Source organism: Aquila chrysaetos, chromosome 6 (assembly GCF_900496995.4).
Source record: "Aquila chrysaetos chrysaetos chromosome 6, bAquChr1.4, whole genome shotgun sequence".
NCBI lineage: Eukaryota > Metazoa > Chordata > Aves > Accipitriformes > Accipitridae > Aquila > Aquila chrysaetos.
The window spans coordinates 36,028,077-36,046,730 of record NC_044009.1 but is presented as its reverse complement, the minus strand read 5'-3'; the positions used below and the strand labels follow the sequence as shown (position 1 = coordinate 36,046,730).

The window sequence follows — 18,654 nt, the reverse complement described above, 5'->3', positions numbered from 1 at the left end:
CCGCGCCGCGCACCCCCCCCTCCCGGCGCTCGCTCCCCCGCCGGCCGTGCCCGCTCACCCCCCCCCACCCCCCCACCCCGGCCGGCGCTCGCCCCCCCGCCGCCCGCTCCCTCCCCGGCAGGCTGCGTGCGACACGCCGGCTCCCCGCCCCGCTGCCACCCTCTGCCCCGTCCTTCCCCCGCGGGCTCCTGTCTGGACGTGTCGGGACTCGGGCTCCGGGCGCTGAGTAATGCTCGGCGCAGCGCGATCCCAGGCAGAGCCGCCGCCGCCGCCGCTCCGCGCCCAGCGCTCCCGGGGCGCTCCGGCCGCGACCCTGCCCGCTCCGCCGGCGGCCCGGCGACACCGGGGGGCGGCGGGGGGGGCCGCGGCTCCCCATGTGCCTGCGGGCCCCGCGGGAGCCGCAGCGCCGCTCGCCCGGCGAGCCCTGCCCACGCCCGCCGCGGCCCCGGAGCCCCGGGGCGCCCTGGGGAGCGGCGGGGGAGCGCGCCCCGCGGGCCGAGGGCCCCCCCGGCCCCCCGGCGCGTCCCGCCATGGGGGGCTGAGCCGGGGGGCTGAGCGCGGCGGGGCGGCGGCGGGCAGGGCGGGGGGCGCGCAGCCCTCGCCGGGCTCGGCGGGCGCCGGGGCGGCGGGAGGCGGGGGGGGCATCCCGGGAGGATGGCAGAGCCGCCCCGGCGAGCCGAGCCCCGGCGCGCAGGGAGCCAGTGAGAGGGAGGAGAGGGGAAAACACAAACAAGCAAACAACCCACAACAAACAAAGCGGGCAGAGAGCAGCGCCGAGCCCCGCCGCCCCTGCCCCAAAGGCGCCCGCCCGCCCGCAGCCCGCACAGCCGCTGCCCCAGCGAAGATGCGCCCGGCCCTGGCCCACGGACTCTGCTCGCTGCTGCTCAGCCTCTGGGTACCCAGGTAGGAGCTGCCCCCCCACACCCCCCCCACCCTCCCCGGCCCCGCAGCCGCCGCCGAGCGCCCCGGTCCCGCGGGGAGGGCGCCGGGAAGCCGCCGCGCCCAGCCCCGGGCCGGGGGGCGGGCTGCCCCGGGGGGGGGGGTGCTCCGGGGGGGTCCCGCCGCCCCGGCCCGGCCCCGCACGGCTGCGGCCCCCCGCTCAGGGTGCTGTCAGGGCCGCTGCCCTCCCTCCGTCTTTCCCCCCGTCCCGGCGGAGCGCCGGCGGGATGCGCGGCTCCCCCCGCGTTCCGGGAGGTTGTCCCCCTTCCTCCCCGGCCGGAGCCGCCCCAGCGCCCGCTCTGCTTGCCTCAGTTTCCCCGCTCTCCCCAGGCGGAGGACGGGCCTCGCTGCCGGGGGCCCCCGCGGAGGCCGGAGGGATGCCACTGTCGTGGGGGACGGTGCCCACGGGACGGGTGCCTCTGGGCTCCGCACCCCAGGGGCGCGCACCGGCGCGGGGGATCCACCTGCGTCTCCTCCCCGGCTCCGCCGATCCTAAAGGCGAGGGGGGTAAGAGGGGGCCGCCTGCCTTCCAGAAAACGGCCCCCCAACATTCACCACCCCTGTCCGTCTCCATCTCCCCCGGGTGGCTTGCAGCTCCCCTCCGCCCGCCCCCAAACTTGTGCGCTGCAGGCAGCCAGGGGTTAACCCTGGTGCTGGTGTGAGTGGGGGGGTCCCCCCGCCCTTCCCCCTCCCTCCAGCCCCTTTAAATATAATTTGTTAACGTTGGGACTTGTATTAATTAAAGCAGCAGCCGCTGCAGCCTGTGACCTGGGGGCTTGTCACCGTGAAATCAAGTTTAAATCCAGATTTCAAGGGGGAAGAGAGCTGGGGGGAGCGCTGTGTCCTCCTTGGGAGGGTGACAGTGACAGCTCCTTGCTGGTCCCTGGTGCCCCTGAGCCCTGAGTGGAGCAAGAGGCAGAAGGACCTGCCCTCCGCTCACCGGGGCCCTAGACAAGGGCCCCTGCCTCAGTTTCCCCGCTGTGCAATGGGGAGAAGGACCATAACATCCTCCCCACCCTGGGATGCCCTGGGAGAAGGTGGCAGGTGCAGTGGCTGGCTCAGGACAGGCAGAGGACAAGGTCCTTGCAGTGCTTGGGGCTGGAGCTGCTGGGCTTGGGGTTGGTGATAGCTGCGGACCTGCTTTGCACCTCCTGTCAGCCAGAGCTGGCTTTGACAGCATGAATGAGCGCAGGAGCTGGGCAGAGGATTTCCCCTCCTGTGTAGGGGCTCTGGAGGGATGCACCCCCTTCCACTCTCCTTCTCTCTGCTCTCCCCCCACCTCAACTCTCCCTGTTGGAGTCACTGTGGATTTGCACTGGGGCAGACGCACATAGCACCCGTGGAAGTGGTGGAAAGGGTATAAACACCCTTGGGAAGCTGGAGAAAGCAGCAGCCTGACCCTGACAGCTCCCCTTCCCCCCTTGAGCAAGCTGTAATTCAGCAGGGACCCTGGGGCTGAGCCCTTCCTCCAGAGCTGGGCGAGTGCTGAGCTGGGGAAGTCAGTCCCTGCCCCCCGAGAGCTGCTTCTGTTCATGTACCTGTACCAGGCTAGCAGGATTTTGGGAGGGGGGGAGCAGAGGGGGAGTAACCCTTCTCCCCAACACCTGGCTGCTCCGTAAGGCAGCTGCAGTCCTTCCTCCAGCATCCTCCTCCAAGTCTCATTTCTGTAATCAAGGTTCAAAGGGCTCCAAGCTCCTTGCTCCTCCCAGGGACCCAGCTCTTGGCTGTCCCGGGGAAGAGAGAGCCCTGCCTGGAGAGAGCTCTCAGCAGGGACTGAGCTGTCCTGAGCAAGGAGCGGGGCGGTGCTGAGCTCCTGATAGACTCTGCTGCAAGATCCAGGATGCTGCTGGGCATCCTGCTGCCTGCTGCTCGCTTTGCAGGTCCTCTGCTTGGACACTGTGGATCCCAGCGTCCTTCAAGCCATTCCCCGGAGCTCTGCAAACACTTCCTCCCCTTCCATCTCCCTCTCCGCATCCATCAGTCCTGTGTACCTCTGTCTTAGCTCCAGGCACCTCTCTCTGGGCATGCTTTGTCCATCTCCCCACACTCCATCTACCTCCCTGTTTCCCCAGGCACCATCTCTACTCGTATAAGTACTTGCACCCCTGCCACGGAGCGTGTGCCACCCCTTGTACCCATCCATCTGCTGGTCTCTGTGCTTCTGTGGTGACAGGCATCAGGTCCGGTGGGGCTGGGATGTGATGGTGGATTTGGGATTGTTGCTGTGAGCTTGAGGGTGTTCAGCAGGGTGCTTGGCTCCGAACTTCCCAGCTGAGCTAGCAGGAAAAGGCTGGTCCCTCTGGTTACCTCCCTTGTGAGGACCAGCAGTGCCAGGGGGATATGGGAGATGCAGGGAGATCAGCCAGCAACAGGGAAGGAGCCAGACCTGGGGTGGGTCTCCTGCTCTGGGGTCTCTGGATTCTCCCAGGGGGAAACCCATGCTCTCAAGGGAAGGCGAGCCAGGGCAGTCTGTGCCCGAGAGTCTGCACCGCATGGCCAGGGCGGGAGATCCCTGTGGGGAGCACGCAGAGGGGGTGCAGCCCCAGGAGGTGCTGGGCTCCAGAGGCAGGAAGGCCAAATTTGGCTGCCGCCAGGCACAGGCTGCCGGGCTGTGCTGACATGACTGGAGAGGATTACAGCCCCAGCGCTGCTGGGGCATCTCTGCCTGGCTGAGCTACCATTGTGCCCAGGGGTTTTCCAGCCTTCTCTATAGGCAGTGGGCACAGTGTGGGTTGAGGAGCATCTCCCCTCCCCCTGTGTCCCCCCTCCCAAGCTCTTCCCCCTCCCCGAAGAGGAAGCGAGCGGTTGACACGTTGCTTGCTCCGAGCTCACGGGTTTCCCTTTCTCTCCCAGCTCCTGCTCCAATGAGATCCTGGGCCTGAAGCTGCCATCGGAACCGGTGCTGAATGCCAACACGGTGTGCCTGACCCTGCCAGGGCTGACGCGGCGGCAGCTGGAGGTGTGCGTGCGCCACCCCGACGTCACCGCCTCGGCCATACAGGGCATCCAGATCGCCATCCACGAGTGCCAGCACCAGTTCCGGGACCAGCGCTGGAACTGCTCCAGCCTTGAGACTAAGAACAAGATCCCCTACGAGAGCATCATCTTCAGCAGAGGTAAGGGCTGGACGGTCGGACGGTCTCCCTCCTCTTCCTCTTCCTCTGCCCAGCCCCTGCTTTCAGGAGCCCTCATGGGCTCCCCATGGGCCCCTGCACAGCTCTTCCCTGGCTCAGGGAATCAGGCCAGCTCTTCAGCATCCCCCATGCATGAAGGCAGACAGAGCCTGAGAAACCTCAGGGTCTGCCAGACCAAGCAGCGCTGCGCTGTGGCAAAGCCGGGCTCTTCTCCATGCACCTTTGTACCTATGCTGGCCCTTGTCCTGAGCTGCTTCTCCCTGCTCAGCCCCAGCTGCTCCCAAGGCTCCTTCCAGGCCCCACCACTTTCTGGCATCTTCCCCCCATGCGGTGTAGGCTGGTGTTTGGAGCGGTGCCATGGGTGTGCAGCACCGTTGGTGGGTCTGAAGGTGGATGCCGTGCGCTGGGATTTGGTTTGGTGGATGCAGTGAGCATCTTGGCTCATTCCTGCTCTGGGGATGGTGTTTCAGTGCATCATGGTGAGCAGAAATGCCCCTAGCTAATGGGACATAGCTCTGTGAGCCCATCACCCTGGTGTCCTGCCTTTGGGTTGGCTCCCCAGTGCAGAGAGCTGAGGGCTTTCTGTTTTGTGGGACCCTAGAGTGTGGTGGCATGGGGGGCAGGGAGACAGGCTGTCCTGGGAGCTCGCCTGCCCACAGAGCCCCTACCTGTGCTGCTGGGAGAGCTCTCCTAGCCCTCCACTGTCTGCTGAGCCCTGGCACCAGGATCTCCTCGTCTCCCTCACAGGCATGGCCGGCTCGGCGTGTATCAGAGCCTCCTGAGTTGATACACTTTCCCTCAGGAGTGGACTCTGGGGGTGCAGAAGGGCTGCCCTGCAGGGTGCAGATCAGGGTTGTGACCTGATGGGACTTCCTGTAGATACTTGAATGTATCTACTCACCTAAGTACCCTTCTTGTAGCCTGGGCCTCTAAGTGCCCATTGCCCCAGACCATGGGCAGGAGAGGACAATATGGTGCCAGCGGCAGGCAGGCAGGATGCTGAGGGCAGGCAAGGTGCCCAGCAGCTCCTCCAGGTCCTGAGGAAGGCAAGAACTACCAAAGATGCTGCTCTCCTGCCCTTTTTGGGAGCCTGCTAGCCTGGTGCCCAGCAGAGAGATGCCTCCGTCCCCCCTTCCCCAAATATCCTTACACATCCTACATCTTCTCTCCCTGGGACTGAGAGGAGAGTCTCACAGAGGAGAAGCTGGCAGCTTGAGGCTTATATGCCTTTGAGGGGATGCACTGGCAGGAGCCCCCAGGCAGCTGTAACAGGTGGGGAGATGGCTGGAGAGGGGAGTACAGAAGTGTTTCGGTGCTGGGAGGTCCCTTGTGTCCAGGGCAGATGGGCAAAACCTCACTGGAGGGGATGCTACCTTGGAGCACGCATGGCATCAGGGCTGTGGTTCTGCTGTGGAGCAGCCGTGGTCCCTCTCGGCATGCCGGTGCCTGGAGGAGGGCAGCGTCTCTTCCCTCCACGAGCAGCACCCAGGTTAGGGCCTGGCAGGGAGGGTGGGGACCGTCAGCCCTGATAAGCATCGAGGTATTTCCAGGTCCTCTGAGGAATGCAGTTCACTTCTAGTCTCCTCAGGCGGCAGGAGACACCGACTTGCTGGCTCAAGTTGCTCACACACCCAGGTGAGCTTCCCTGCTCTGGGTCCCACCAGGCTGGGTGAGAAGCTCCAGCAGCAAAGCGTTGACCTTCTGCATCCCTCCCTCAGCCCACCAGGTCTGGTGGTGGCCGGTGACCTGCAGCTCACTTGTGTCTCAGGTGCCACCGCAGCCTTTCCCGCTGTCAGGGCTGTGACCGATGGGTGTGGGGACTCCCGCAGCCCCTGGACTCTTGCCCCAGTCCTGAGCTCTTGGGTATGGCTCAGCCCAGGCTCCCAGCACTGGTGGGATCCCATTCCCTGGGATGGAGACCCAGCGCCCAGCTCCAGGGAAGGATGAAGGTAGGGTTGGAGCAGCAGAGCAGAGGGGCACCTCATGGCACTCCTGTTTTGGCAGCAGAGGGTGCAGGATGAGCCCCAAGCACCCAGGCCATCCCATGCGGTTGCTCGGAGCCATTCTGGCATGGAGCAAACCTTAAGGCTGGTGCCCTGGCCTGCTTGCAGCCCACTTGTGTCCCTCAATAACTGAGCTGGAGCTCTGAGCTCCATCTTGCAGCTGTTATGGACACAGACATCAGAGCAGGGATGCTGGGTGCATCTCCCGAGTCTGGAGCCAGAGGAGAGGCAAGCAGTGGAAGCGAGGGGTACAAGCTCCGTGCCGCAGGCATTAATGCATCTGACCCCCAGGGACCAGGTCTCTGCTCTGCGCCCTGCCTCATCCTTGCCGTGCCTGGGAACGCAACGTGCTTGTAGGATCATTGTTTGTAACCCGAAGTGACAGACCCCTTTAATCTTTCATTCCTTTTCCCACTTCTTCAGCCATCAGTTCAGCCGTGCGTGAATCTCACTTTAAATTATTTGTAGCTGGCTTCTCCCGCCCGCTCTCCCCGCTTGGCTCCGCTCCCCACCTCCGCCCCGTCCTCCTGCATCTCTTGCATCTTCCCCAGCGCAGGCGTGAGCTGTCCGGGGTGCAGCGCGGGTGACTGTCCCACGCTCTGCCTGGCATCCAGGCACTCGGCGGAGCTGGGGACCTCATCCCCTGGGGACAGAGCAGGGGACAGTGGCAAAAGAGTGACTGTCTCCCCTTCCCACGATCTGATTTCAAAAGTTTGAGTGGAAGCCCTGGGGATCCAGGAAGGAGCAGGGAGGCTTCAAATTGGACAGGGCTGGGAGTCTGGGGTGGCTTCTGGGCAGCATAGCTGGGGACAGGGATGCTGACAGCATCCTGGGCAGAGCACAGACCTGCGGGGGGCAGCAGGGAGATGCAGCCGCCCCTGGGGTGCAGGGCACAGCCGCTGCGAGGCACAACAACAGGTTAGCAGAGGGCAAGCAGAGGGGGTACCCAGGGATTTACCATCTTTGCTCTCACAGAGCCTCTGGGGTTTTTTGAGACATCCTCATGGGCTGTGGGTTTTTCAAGTTTGGTCTTTTGATGCTGCACCCTTGAGGTGTGGACTGTCCCTTGCACCCCTTGCTGAGCCTCCAGTGCCATCTGCACCCCCTGTCCTCCTCGGCCCACATCCATGTGCCCTCCGTGTGCATCCAGGCTCAGCATTGCCATTGCAAATCCTCCTCCCATCTTCCCTGGCTCCTCAGCTGGCTGCCTACGTCCTTGCCATCCTCCTGGCCATTCCCTGGCACTGGCACCCCTGCCAGCACCCTCCAGTCCTGTCCCTGGTCCCACTCTTCTCTGCTGTCCCTCCTTCTCCCTCCATGTGCTGGCCTGCCGTCAGAGACATCCTCTCCTGGGCCCAGGGGCAGATGTAGGAGGATGGAGCAGTGAGGTGGAGTCAGGTGGCTGAATCTGCACCAGCAATGGAGACAGGTCGCCTGCTCCTGCTCCAAGGGTAAGCAGCACAATTGTGTCCACCTTGCTGGAGAGGGTGGCCTGTTGCCCCCAGTACGTGGTCCCCCCGCAGCATCTGTGGGCTGCCGGGCACTGCCGTGTGGCTTGGCTGGGCTGAACTGTGCCTGGGTACCTGCCAAAAACAAAGCTGCAAATGGCAGTGGTCACCGAGCCTTTGTCCTTGTCTGGTATGCGTGCACCCATGGCTGGGTGCAATGCCAGCGGGGCTGGGACTGTCTGGCTGCCGGGCAGGGGCTGTGCTAAGGGATCCCTCTTCCCTGAACATTCCCCTCTGCTCATCCCAACCCCATCTATATGGAGCTCTGAAAGAAATGGGACCCTCACAGAGGGACTGGGTGTCCTTGAAGGCCCCCAAGGGTGCGTGGCTGGAGGGGACATGGCTCTGAGAGCAGTATCCCCTGGTTTCTTCTGCAGCCTTTGGAGGGACAGGTGATGCTTGCATGCCCTGTGCCCTCCTTAGAAGGGCTCCCTGGTGCCAAGGGGTCTGCGTGGCCATGGCCAAACCTTGATTTCTTACAGCAAGGAGAGGGAAACTCCCTGCAAGGCTGGAAACACCAGGTGCTGGGGCCCAGCCAGCTGCGAACTGGAGCTTGGGGAGGCTTTGCCGTGTGCTGAGGGAGGCAGGTGCTGTTACGGCTATCTGGGGAGATGCTGCCAAGCTCAGGACCCCGGCGCCTGGCTCTGCAGCGCCCCAGCCAAGCTCCGGTGCCCGCAGACCGCAGCGGCTGGCCTGGTGCAGCTGCAGCTGGGCTGCTGGCAGCGTTTTCAGTACCCCCAGGCAAACCAATGGCTTTGCCCACCTGGCCCCGAAGCGCATGTGGGTGCTTCGGATGCTCGGCTACATCTCTGTGGGTGCCCCCATCCCCTGGACCTTCCCCCAGCTGATGGGTGCAAGCGAGACCCTGGGGCCAGGGCAGCATCCCCGGAGTTGTGGGGCTGAGCCCGGGTCCCTGCAGCCCGCAGAGCGGCGAGGGCTGCCGGCTCGGAGCGCCGTGGGCGGACGGGGAGCGAGGGCTGCGGGCTGTCCCTGGCACGCTCACGGAGGTGCAGGGAGGCAAGTCGGGATCTGCAGGGAGGCGTTTAGTGCCTGGCGTGGGGCCAGACCCTGGCAGGTTCACCTGCAGTTTAATTAGGGAGAGGGGAGGGAGCGGGGCTGGGGGAGAGGCAGCGTGTCGGGACTGGCCATCTCCGCGGGCCTCGCAGGAGGTGGCGGGAGAAACTCTCCACCTCGCCAGCCAGCGGGGCCGGGGCGATGTGCCCGCAGCCCCCGGCAGCTGCCACCCACTCCTGGGGGGTACTGCCCATGGAGGGGGCAGCTGAGCAGCTCTGGGGTACCCCAGGGTGCACCTGGGCCAGGCTGTCCTGCCTGCTCCCTCAATGCCACCCAGGCACTGCAGTGATGGGTGCCAGGAGGGCGTTGCTGCCTGGGTGCGATGGTGAGCTGTGGGAGGAAGGCCATGACTCCCTGGTCTTCAGACCACGGAGCCCACAGCCGTGCCTGACCCGGCCCCATATCCACGAGAGATGGAGAAACTGCAGCATTTGTGGCAGAACCAGTGCCAGCTGGGGCTCGGGGTCCTGCTAAATGGCCCCCCATCTCCTAGGTGCATCTTGACAGGGAAAATTTTCCCCTGCTACAAAAGCTGCTTTGGGACCTGACCTGGGGCCAAGATTTCAGATCCATCCTCCTTGCCCAGCATGGTCCTTTAAGTACACAGCAGGCTGGATGCCGGCGGTGGTGTCAGGGTGGTGTCCTCCATTCCCTCTTCCCTGCAGGATGCAATACTTCTCCTTGCACCTCCCACGGCTACAACCTCTTCTGTGGTCTCTGGAGGGATCTAGTGGCTCAAACATCACCACTGAGGTCTTAGGTGGCTGTAGCAGCCAGAGAGCCTCCCTCCGAAGGGCTCGGGGCCGGCTGCCGAACACCGCGCTCTGCTGTGGTTCCTGGAAGCTCCCACCCTTGCTGAGCCCATGAGGCTGGTGGTTGTCGCCTGCAGCCACGTTGCTTGCTGCTTTGCTGCAATCGTCTGGGCTCTGGCGTGGCCAGGGTAGAGCAAGGAATGTAAACTAAACCTCCAAGCAGAACCGTGCTGGTATGGCTGCTGCGGTCCCAGCGCTGCCCGGGCCCCCTTCTCCCCATTGCTCACAGCTCCCCATCACTGTGGGATGAGGGAAGGAGGTGAGAAGGCAGGGAGGAGCGGCGGGGCTGGGCAGAGTGATACTGAGCAGGGAAATGACCACGGTGAGATGGGAACAAGACTCTCAGAGTGCTGGGATGTCGAGTGCTGGGATGTCAAGTCCTGGGGACCAGCCCATCCCCTGCCCACAGCCTGCGGGATGGCAGCTCCAGGGACAAGGACCCATGCCTCACCCATAAGCTCATGCATGGCTGGAGAGGAATGGAGGAAGGAGGAGGGCTGGGGCTTGACCCCAGAGGTTGCTCAGCCGTGGAGGGCACCAAATGAACCCGGCCTCTTTACCTGCAAGGAGACGGGCTTATTAGATGGACTGGGTGGGGTAGAGCTTCTGTCTGAGCTCCAGAAGGGATTTTAAGGAGATGCCACATGGGGATTTATTCGTTAGGCTGGAGAAATGTGTGAGAAAGAGGCTAATGGAAGGGCAGGGCTGAGAGGAGAGTGTCACGCCGGGTGGAGGATTTGCTGCTGCCATCCACGGGCACCGGCTGTGCGAGAAGCCAGCGATGCCGAGCGGGGTGGCAGCAACAGGTCCCTGCTTTTGGGCTGTGCCCAGCCTTGGCTCATGAAGGGCTGGAGCTGGCCCAGATTATGGGGACGGAGAACTGATATGGAGAGGATTTGGGGATCCGGGAGACCTTCCCGTGCTGGTTCTCCATCCTGCATCGCTCACCTGGGGGCTGAAGTTCCCCGAATTTGGGCTGTCCTGCTCTAACAGCGATGTGGGTGTGTTGCAGGCGCTGCCTGCCAGCGCTCTCCCCGGGGAGGCTACGCAGCGTACGCACCAGCAGCCCCATTACCTGCCCGCTGAAAAATGTTGTTCAACTTGTGCATGGAAAGAGGTAGGCTGAGAGCAAGCTTGTCCCACACCGAGGGGAAGCTGGGAGAGGCTCCTGCTGGCTTTTAAGCAGCGCCTCGTTAATTTTTTAAATGCACCAGTGTCAAATTAACACACAAAAGAGCAGCATGACTTTAAATGCAGGTTTCCGAGCTGTGTTTCATTTCCCTTTAATAAGATCATAGCATTTGCTCAGCGGGCGGCAGCGAACCACCGAGGAGACATGCGTGATGGGGAGCATCACCAAGGATAGGCGACGGCGGCGGGGAGTGGTTGTGCTCTCACCTCTCGTGACTCCGCAGCGCAGGCAGGGAGCTGGCAGAGCCCCTGCCTGGGATCTGTGCTTTGGGGTGCTCGCCCAAGCCCCCCATTAGTTAGCACGGATCTGCTGGAGAAAATGTCCCAAACCCTCTTGGCTGTTCAGCTGTAGCAAAGCCAGGGCTGGTCAAGCTGCTCTTGTCCAACGGAGGGAGAGAGGCTGGCGAATTCCAGCTATTTATTTATTCATGTGTGAAGCCATGGCACAAAATCTGGCTCTCCCTCCTTCCCCTCCTCATGCTGGGGCTGGTCACTGCGCACTGAAGCAAAGAGCACTGTGGGCTCCCTGCTTGGTCTGGGAACCACAAATAAAAATATTACTTTGCATTTAAAATAAAATAGAAGTTCCCAGGTAGCGGAGGCTCTTCAACCCAGCTGCAGCGAAGCCAAGTGGCCCTCAGGCAGCCCCTGCTGTCAGCCCCGTGGAGCCCCTGCCGTGGGACCCGTCCCTGTCCCCGTCCACCCCATCCCCAGCTAATGGCACTTGCAGACGTCCTCGCTCCCCAGCATTTAACGACAACCAGCTGCTGGCCCTGGCAGCGCGCGGTGCGGTCACGTCATGCTCTAACTAACTGGGGATGCTCGATTTTTCCAGTGCGGTATTGCGTTTGGAGCTTCTTGCGGGAGCTGGCGGGGCTCAGGGAGGGAAGGGGCATGAGCAGACAGCTGGGGCTGGACAGGCAGTGCTGCCTGCTCCTGTTATTGCCTGATCCTGCACCCTGTGGGTAAGCAGAAATGGCCCATTCCTCAGCAGAAGTATTCCTCAGCCAGCATTATATTTAACATAGTGGGAAACTCTGAGTGGAGGCGGGAGGAGATACTGCCTTTCCCATCAGAGCCATAACGCTGATGCCTGAGCAATGCCGTGGTGGCATCTCCCAGGGCGATGTGAGAGCACTAGATGGGGATTTGCTTATGGTCCAAGTGGGAGCTGGTGCATCAGGACAAGGCAAGGCACAAGCTGAACCTCCAGCTCCCTACACCCCAGCATGATACTGGACTCATCCAGTCCCCTGCGGGGGTCACACCACCCAGCCTGAGCCTCTCTCTCTCCTTCCTCGCAGGCTTTCGGGAGAGCGCCTTCGCCTACGCCATCGCGGCCGCCGGTGTGGTGCACGCCGTCTCCAATGCCTGCGCCCTTGGCAAGCTGCAAGCCTGTGGCTGTGACCAGAAGCGCCGGGGCGATGAGGAGGCTTTTCGGCGCAAGCTGCATCGTCTCCAGCTGGAGGCCATGAACCGTGGCAAGGGCATGGTGCACGGGGTGCACATGGAGCACATGCCGGCCGAGACCCCCGGCCTCCAGGACTCCTGGGAATGGGGAGGGTGCAGCCCTGATGTGGACTATGGGGAGAAGTTTTCCAAGGATTTCCTTGATTCCCGGGAAACCTACAGGGACATCCATTCCCGCATGAGGCTGCACAACAACCGTGTGGGCCGGCAGGTGAGTGGGGTGCTGGGCAGGGGGTGAAGGACAATGGTAGCTGGGATGGGGTCCCCGGGACACACACTGGTGGGCTGTGAGGGGCTTGTGCTGGCTGTGGTGGGACATGTACGTGAGGCTGGGATTGCCCCCAGGCACTCCCTCTCCCCAGTTTTGCCCGGAGCAAAGGCAGTGGTGCAGCCCTGCTGCAGAGCATCTCTGCTGGGGAGGGCACCTCTGAGCATCGCTGCTGTCCCTCTGCCAAGGGACAATTCCCCAGGCCTCTGTCACCTGCCTGTGCTGCAGCGGTGCTGTGGGGATGGCACAGCACTGAGTCCAGCTCCTGTCTCTCAGGGACTGGGTGAACTGGTGTTAGGCAGCTGCAGCGGGAGGGAGCTACGGACAGCGAGGAAAAAGTCACTGGCATCATGGGGACACAGCATAGGCTCGGCAGCACCCAGCCAAGGCCCTGCCTCTGGAGAGGGAGCCGGTGCCCTGAGGAGGCAGATGTGAGCGGGACTGAGCCAGGCAGTGGGTGCCTATGCTAGCTGGGAAGGGCAGCATCCCCTTGGGACTGGAGGTGACAGCCCACAGCCTCGTCCCCTGGCTCTGAGGGGGTGCTGGAGCCTGCCCAGGCGAGCAGGGCAGCCTCCCCTCCATTCTCATGATGTCAGGTCTCGTTAAAGGTGCTAATTAGTAGCTCGTTCTGTCTGGAAGCTGATGTTTAAAAGCAGCCTGACATTGGAGACAAGAAGCACGCAGGCAGGAGGGGCTGGGAGGATGGCTGCATTTGCCTGCCTGGCTTTGCTCCCAGCAGGTGCCAGGGAGACCCCATCCTGTGGATCCAGTGGGACATTTGTCCCCAAGACCCCAGCCACATGCTGCCAGGGCAGCACAGAGGGATGTGTAGTGGCTGCAGGAATAAGTAATTAAAGATCAGAATTCCACAGGGAGTGTTTCCCTGGGATGGCTCAGACATTTGGATGTGCCTCTTGCTTTGAGCATGTTTAAAGCCATCTGTAAGATGGGGATGCTGCAGAGCAGGACCTTGATATGTGTCCTTCCCTGGTGCTGGAGCTGAGCTTTACCACCCCAAAAAGCTGCCCCAGTTTGGCCAAGCTGTAAATGCCTGGGGAAAGCTAGACAGAGGTTTTTGCTTGTTTGCTTGTCTGCACGTGGTGAAGGCTCGCCCAGCGTTAGGCAGCTAAATTCTCTGCAGGCTGCTCTGCCCCAAGCCAGGCAAGACCCCCCCCCATCCCAATTCTGGCTGCAGGGCTCATCCTGGCTCCCCTCCACTTCTGCATGCCCCAAACAACTGGGACTCTTGGCAGTGCTCAGAAATTTGGGGTCTGTATTGCCCATTTCCCAAGGGAAGTCCCCACAGCCCCCTGCAGAAGGAGGGGAAGGTGAGAGGAATATTTGCATGGGGGTGATGTTACCACATGGTGCCTGTGGGATCCAGCAACAGCAAAAATGCCTGGGGTCTGCTTGTCCCCAGGGACAGGCAGGCACAGGACTGGCAATGTCAGCTCTTGGTGGCTTCAGAGACCATCCAAAGAGCTGGACTGCTGGAAGAAGCCTGGGAGCTGGAAGCAGAGGCAGAGGAGGACCAAAGGGATAAAGGAGGGGATGGTACCAGTGCAGGTGGGGAAGAAATGGCTGGACAGGCTGCCCAGCTCAGGGACGCTGTTGAGATGAGAGTGTGAGCCCATGTGTGCGTTGGGTTGTGATGGTTGTGGGTGCCATGCATTGGAGCAAGGAGATGATGCTGTGCCTGGTCTGTGCCTGTTGGTGCCATGCTTATTGCTGGGGCTGGACCTGGCCATCCACATGCCTGGGGATGGGTTGTCCAGCTCCCCGCCTGGTCTCTTAGCCACCCTGTGGGTCCCACTCCCACCCAAGCCCTCCTCACTCCTAGGACCATCTTTCTGCCGTAATAGGGAACAATCTGCTGGGATTTCCCAGGAAAGGAGTGGCCATGCTGGATGCAGCAGCTCTGTGGTCCTCCCCTCCAAGTCTCGAGGCTTCAACCCGTTGAGCAGAGCGGTGACGCGGACATGCATACCATGCGCCGTGCCCTGCCGTGTGCCATCCTCTTCGTGCACCGAGCAGCTGCAGCACCCAGGGCTCTCCAGCATCTCACTGATGCTGAGCATCCTCTCCATGGTCCCTATGTGTCCCAAGGGTGCTCTGCACATGGGTAAGCCTGGCTCCCAGCTCAGACCCTGCAATGCTGTTGGGATGACAATCCCACCGATGGCCTCATCCAGTGGCTGCAGGATGTGGGTTTCTGTAGTGTAGTGGTTATCACGTTCGCCTGACACGCGGAAGGTCCCTGGTTCGAAACCAGGCAGAAACACCCTGATTTTTTCATCTTTTGCATCCAGCTACAAAGCCAGAGAGGGGATTGCAGCTGCAGGGGATGCACAGCATCCTCCGACCATGGCAGTGGTCACCTTGGTCTTGAGTTGGAATAGGAAGCCCTGGGGCTTCCTGTTCCAACTCAAGACTGAGGTGGGTGTCCTGCATCCTTGGGAGGGAGCAAGTTCCCCAGCGAGGAGCAGCAGGAGCGTGCAAGAGGCTTTGCAGGTCCTCCTAACCTGCCAGATCAGAGAGTGAGAGAGGATGAAAGGCAGCCAGGAACTACCCATTAGCCTCACAACAAAGACCTACGATAAAGCTCTTATGAGCGTGTCTGGGAGGAGCTGGGAATGTGCGAAAGAAAGCACCAGCGAGTCCGGGCATGTGCCGAACCCGGGTGTCTGTGAGACGGGGAAGGACATGGCCGGGTAGAGGTGCGTGGAGGAGATCCGATGGCAAAAGCATGGGGCCAAGGCTCAGATGGGTCCTTCTCGGGTCTCCCGGCTCTGGCAGGGTCCTGTCCCCCTTGTGCTGCCCATGCAGGAGGAATAACAAGCTGTTCCTGGGCAGGGATGGATGGGTGCTGCAGTGCTGGGGCTCGGGATGCTCAGCAGTGATGGCTTGAGTGATGGAGATGGCACGTATACACTGCCTTCTCCAGCCCGTGCTGCAACCAGCCGCAGCCCCAAATGAGCCCCTGTGCAGCTGTCATGCCACTGTCCCCTCCATCCCGGTGGTGACCATCCCAGCCACAGCCCTATATGCAGATTTTCCCTAGTCCGGCCAAGGGAGCAGGGAGGAGATGTGGGAAAGGATGGGGTCCCAGTGCCACCATGTTCCCATGGATGGTGGCAAGGATGGTGGCGAGCAGCTGGTATTCCTGGCCAGCACACCCAGCGCACGCCGAAGAGGCCCAGCAGCTCATTACCTGTGAGGTGGAGGCTGTTCCCAGCAGGAGACAGGACTCTCAGCAGGATGAAAGCCAAACTCCAGCCCAGCCCAGACCTCTCTGCCGTGTGCCCCAAGCTCCAGGCATGTTTCCCTGACCTGCCTTCATTACCATAACTGCTTAGCAACGGAGAGATTTACTCAAAAACAAGAAAACAAGGAGTAAAAACTACCCACCCCTACCAAAACAAGGCACTCCTCGCACACGCATCCCCCCCAGGGAGGGGGCAGGAACAGGCAGCGCGTGTCAGGCGTGAAGCCGGGCGGCCGGGCAGGGCTGGCATCATGGGACAGGACCTTGTGCAGGGCCACGTGTCCCCTGGGCTCCCCCTGAGCCTCGGCGTGTGGCCCTGGGTGGGAGGATCAGACCACAATAGTCTTTGCAAGCCCCAGCCTGGCTCCCAGCGGGGTTTCGGTGTCCCCATGGGAAGGGGACTTGCTGGAGCCTGTGTGAGCACGTGGGCATGGGGGCATGCGACCCAGCAGGGAATCCCTGTCAGGACAGAGCACAGGATGGTATAAACTGTCTCTTTCTAGGCTGTTGTGGGGATGTGCGGCCACTCTGTGCCCCTGGAGATTGCTGAGCATGAGCTGTTTCCCTTGGCACAGCCGCAGCAGCATCCCTTGCAGGGATGGGGGACCTAGGGGGACCCCAGCTCAGCAGCATTGTCCAGGGACCCCAAGGTCCTCCTTGCCCCTGCACTGGCCTCTGGTCCTTGCACAAGCCGTGCTCCCCGGCCAGCCCAAACCACAGCCGCAGCCCAAACCACAGCTGCAGCCCAGCCCGTGCACCCTGGCCCTCGTCGGGGGTGGATGTGTGGCACCGGCCTCAATGCAGCCTCCCCGCGGCCTCCCCAAACCACAAGTTGGGGCTGTGAGCATCCCTGAAATTCGGGTGATGGTGGGAGGCAGCGCCTTAGCCTTCCGGCGCTGCGCCCAGGGCTCCCATGAGAAAGCAGGCAAGAGCTGAAAGCAGAGCTGCTCCTGGGACTCCCAGAGCTGGGGCTTTACAGGAGGAAAGCCCTGGGGAGGGAAAAGCATCCCTCCCACCTGCCCCTCTTGCAGTGCTCCTGGCTGGTGAGGTGCTTGGGGGACCCCTGCACTGGGGAGTCCCAGTAGGGCTGGAAAGATACAGCCACGCTGGCTTTCAGTTGGGGTCCGGGATCAGGTTGATGCTGCTGGAGCCAAGCAGCAGTGGAAGGTGAGTCCCTGGCTCCTTCTCCTCCCTATGGTCAGGTAGCTCACCCTCCCCTTTAGGTGCCGATCACTTGCTGGAGTGTAAAAGCCAGTTGGTACTGCCAAGATAGGAAGGGACAGGGTGTGGGACATGGGTGACACTGGGCACAGCAACAGGCTTTGCAGCTCCAGGGCTCTGATGGCTGTTCATGCCAGCCCTTGGTGTTCCCATAGTGCCAGCCCACAGCGAGCTCCATGATGGCTTCTCCGGTCCCCCAAAAATGTCTCCTCCATGCTGACCCCTCTGTCCTTCCCTCCCCGCCCAGGTGGTGATGGACAACATGAGGAGGAAGTGCAAATGCCACGGCACCTCGGGGAGCTGCCAGCTGAAGACGTGCTGGCAGGTGACGCCCGAGTTTCGCCTGGTGGGGTCCCTGCTCAAGGACCGCTTCTACGGGGCCACCCTCATCCGGCCCCACAACCGCAACGCCGGGCAGCTGGAGCCGGGCCATGCTCGGCATCGCCGCCGGGCCGGCATCAGCGAGCTGGTTTACTTTGAGAAGTCACCCGATTTCTGCGAGCGGGAACCAGCCCTGGACTCCTTGGGCACCCAAGGGCGCCTGTGCAACAAGACCAGCCCGGGCATGGACAACTGCGAGAGCCTGTGTTGCGGCCGCGGGCACAACATCCTGCGGCAGACACGCAGCGAGCGCTGCAACTGCAAGTTCCACTGGTGCTGCTTCGTGGCCTGCGAGGAGTGTCGCATCACCGAGTGGGTCAGCGTCTGCAAGTAGCCGGGCAGGGATGGGTGCCCACCCCAGGGTGCCAGGGACAAGCATGCCTGCCCGCAGGGGGGGAGGGAGACGGGGATCGGCACTGGGGGGGGAGATAGAGCCATGGTACCCGCTTTCCTCCACTCTGAGGGGAGCAGGAGAGGAGATGCTCGGCACCCTCTGAAATCAGCACTTTGTCGTCACCTGGGGAGGGCAGGGCTGCCTGCTGCCTGCTGCCCGCCTGGCCCCACACGAGAGCACCAAGGCTCCCGGCCCCGGGGAGCGCACGGCCATGCTGTACAGACCGCCGACACCAGCACCGCTCGGGGGGGCGGAGGGTGGGCATGGGGGTGGGGGAGTCCCTGCTGGCACCCGGCGGGACGGGGCAGGGTGGGGTGGGGGACAGCAGGGCATGGGGAGCCCAGGGTGGGAGGGGAGGGGGGGGACACACGCATTGGCACATTGGCACCGTGCACAGGTTCCTCCGGCCACGTGCGAGACTGTGCTCTGAGAGGGATTGGGATGGAGCATCCCTTGGGATGGAGAGGGGGCACAGCTCCCCGGGTTGGGGCTCGCCTCTGCTGGGGCAGAGCTTGGGCTGGCTTGGGCTGCAGCATCGTGGCCAGAGGGGAGGGTGCCTGGGGCTGTGCAGTGCGTGCCTGTGTTATTGTATGGTAAGTTATTTTCTGGTTGTGAATAAAAGTGGATTGGAGACAGCACAGGGTATTTCAGGGTGCAGCACCCTGCTCTTCCTGCTGCCCGGGGCTCTCCACTTCTGCAGGGTGCCAGAAGGATGGAGGGGGACCCTCAGTACTGCCTACCCACTTGAGCGAGACTTTGTCTCTGGTGCTCTGCTGCCATCCCATAAGAGTCCTAGGAGCTGTTTGCAGACTGGCAGGAGGTGGGGACCCCAAACCCTTGTGAGGTGGCTGCTGGGAGGCTCCTGCCCAGCGAGATGCATGCTGGACCTCATCCATCCTGTGGGAATCCCGGCTCTTGGCCTCATGCCCGTGGCTGTGCCGGGGCTGTGCCGGGGCTGGGGGCTGCACCCCTGACCCCATGCTGCTGGGGAGGG

General features: G+C 62.5%; 1 protein-coding gene and 1 non-coding gene across 2 annotated transcripts; both read left to right on the top strand.

The window, feature by feature from the left end:
• Positions 1–100: 100 nt before the first annotated feature.
• Positions 101–17,912, top strand: WNT10A (Wnt family member 10A). Its single transcript, XM_030018043.1, has 4 exons — positions 101–903; positions 3,793–4,055; positions 11,966–12,342; positions 17,133–17,912. Exons 1-4 carry the CDS (start codon positions 230–232, stop codon positions 17,598–17,600), a joined length of 1,782 nt encoding a protein of 593 aa, XP_029873903.1. The 5' UTR covers positions 101–229; the 3' UTR covers positions 17,601–17,912.
• Positions 14,608–14,680, top strand: TRNAV-GAC. The gene has a single exon. It is a non-coding gene; the product is annotated as a tRNA-Val (tRNA).
• Positions 17,913–18,654: the final 742 nt, after the last annotated feature.

Coding starts and splice junctions, on each gene's coding strand:
- WNT10A (XM_030018043.1), top strand. CDS start 230: ATGCTCGGCGCAGCGCGATCCCAGGCAGAGCCGCCGCCGCCGCCGCTC. Junction 904..3,792: donor CTCAGCCTCTGGGTACCCAG/GTAGGAGCTGCC, acceptor TTTCTCTCCCAG/CTCCTGCTCCAATGAGATCC. Junction 12,343..17,132: donor ACAACCGTGTGGGCCGGCAG/GTGAGTGGGGTG, acceptor CTCCCCGCCCAG/GTGGTGATGGACAACATGAG.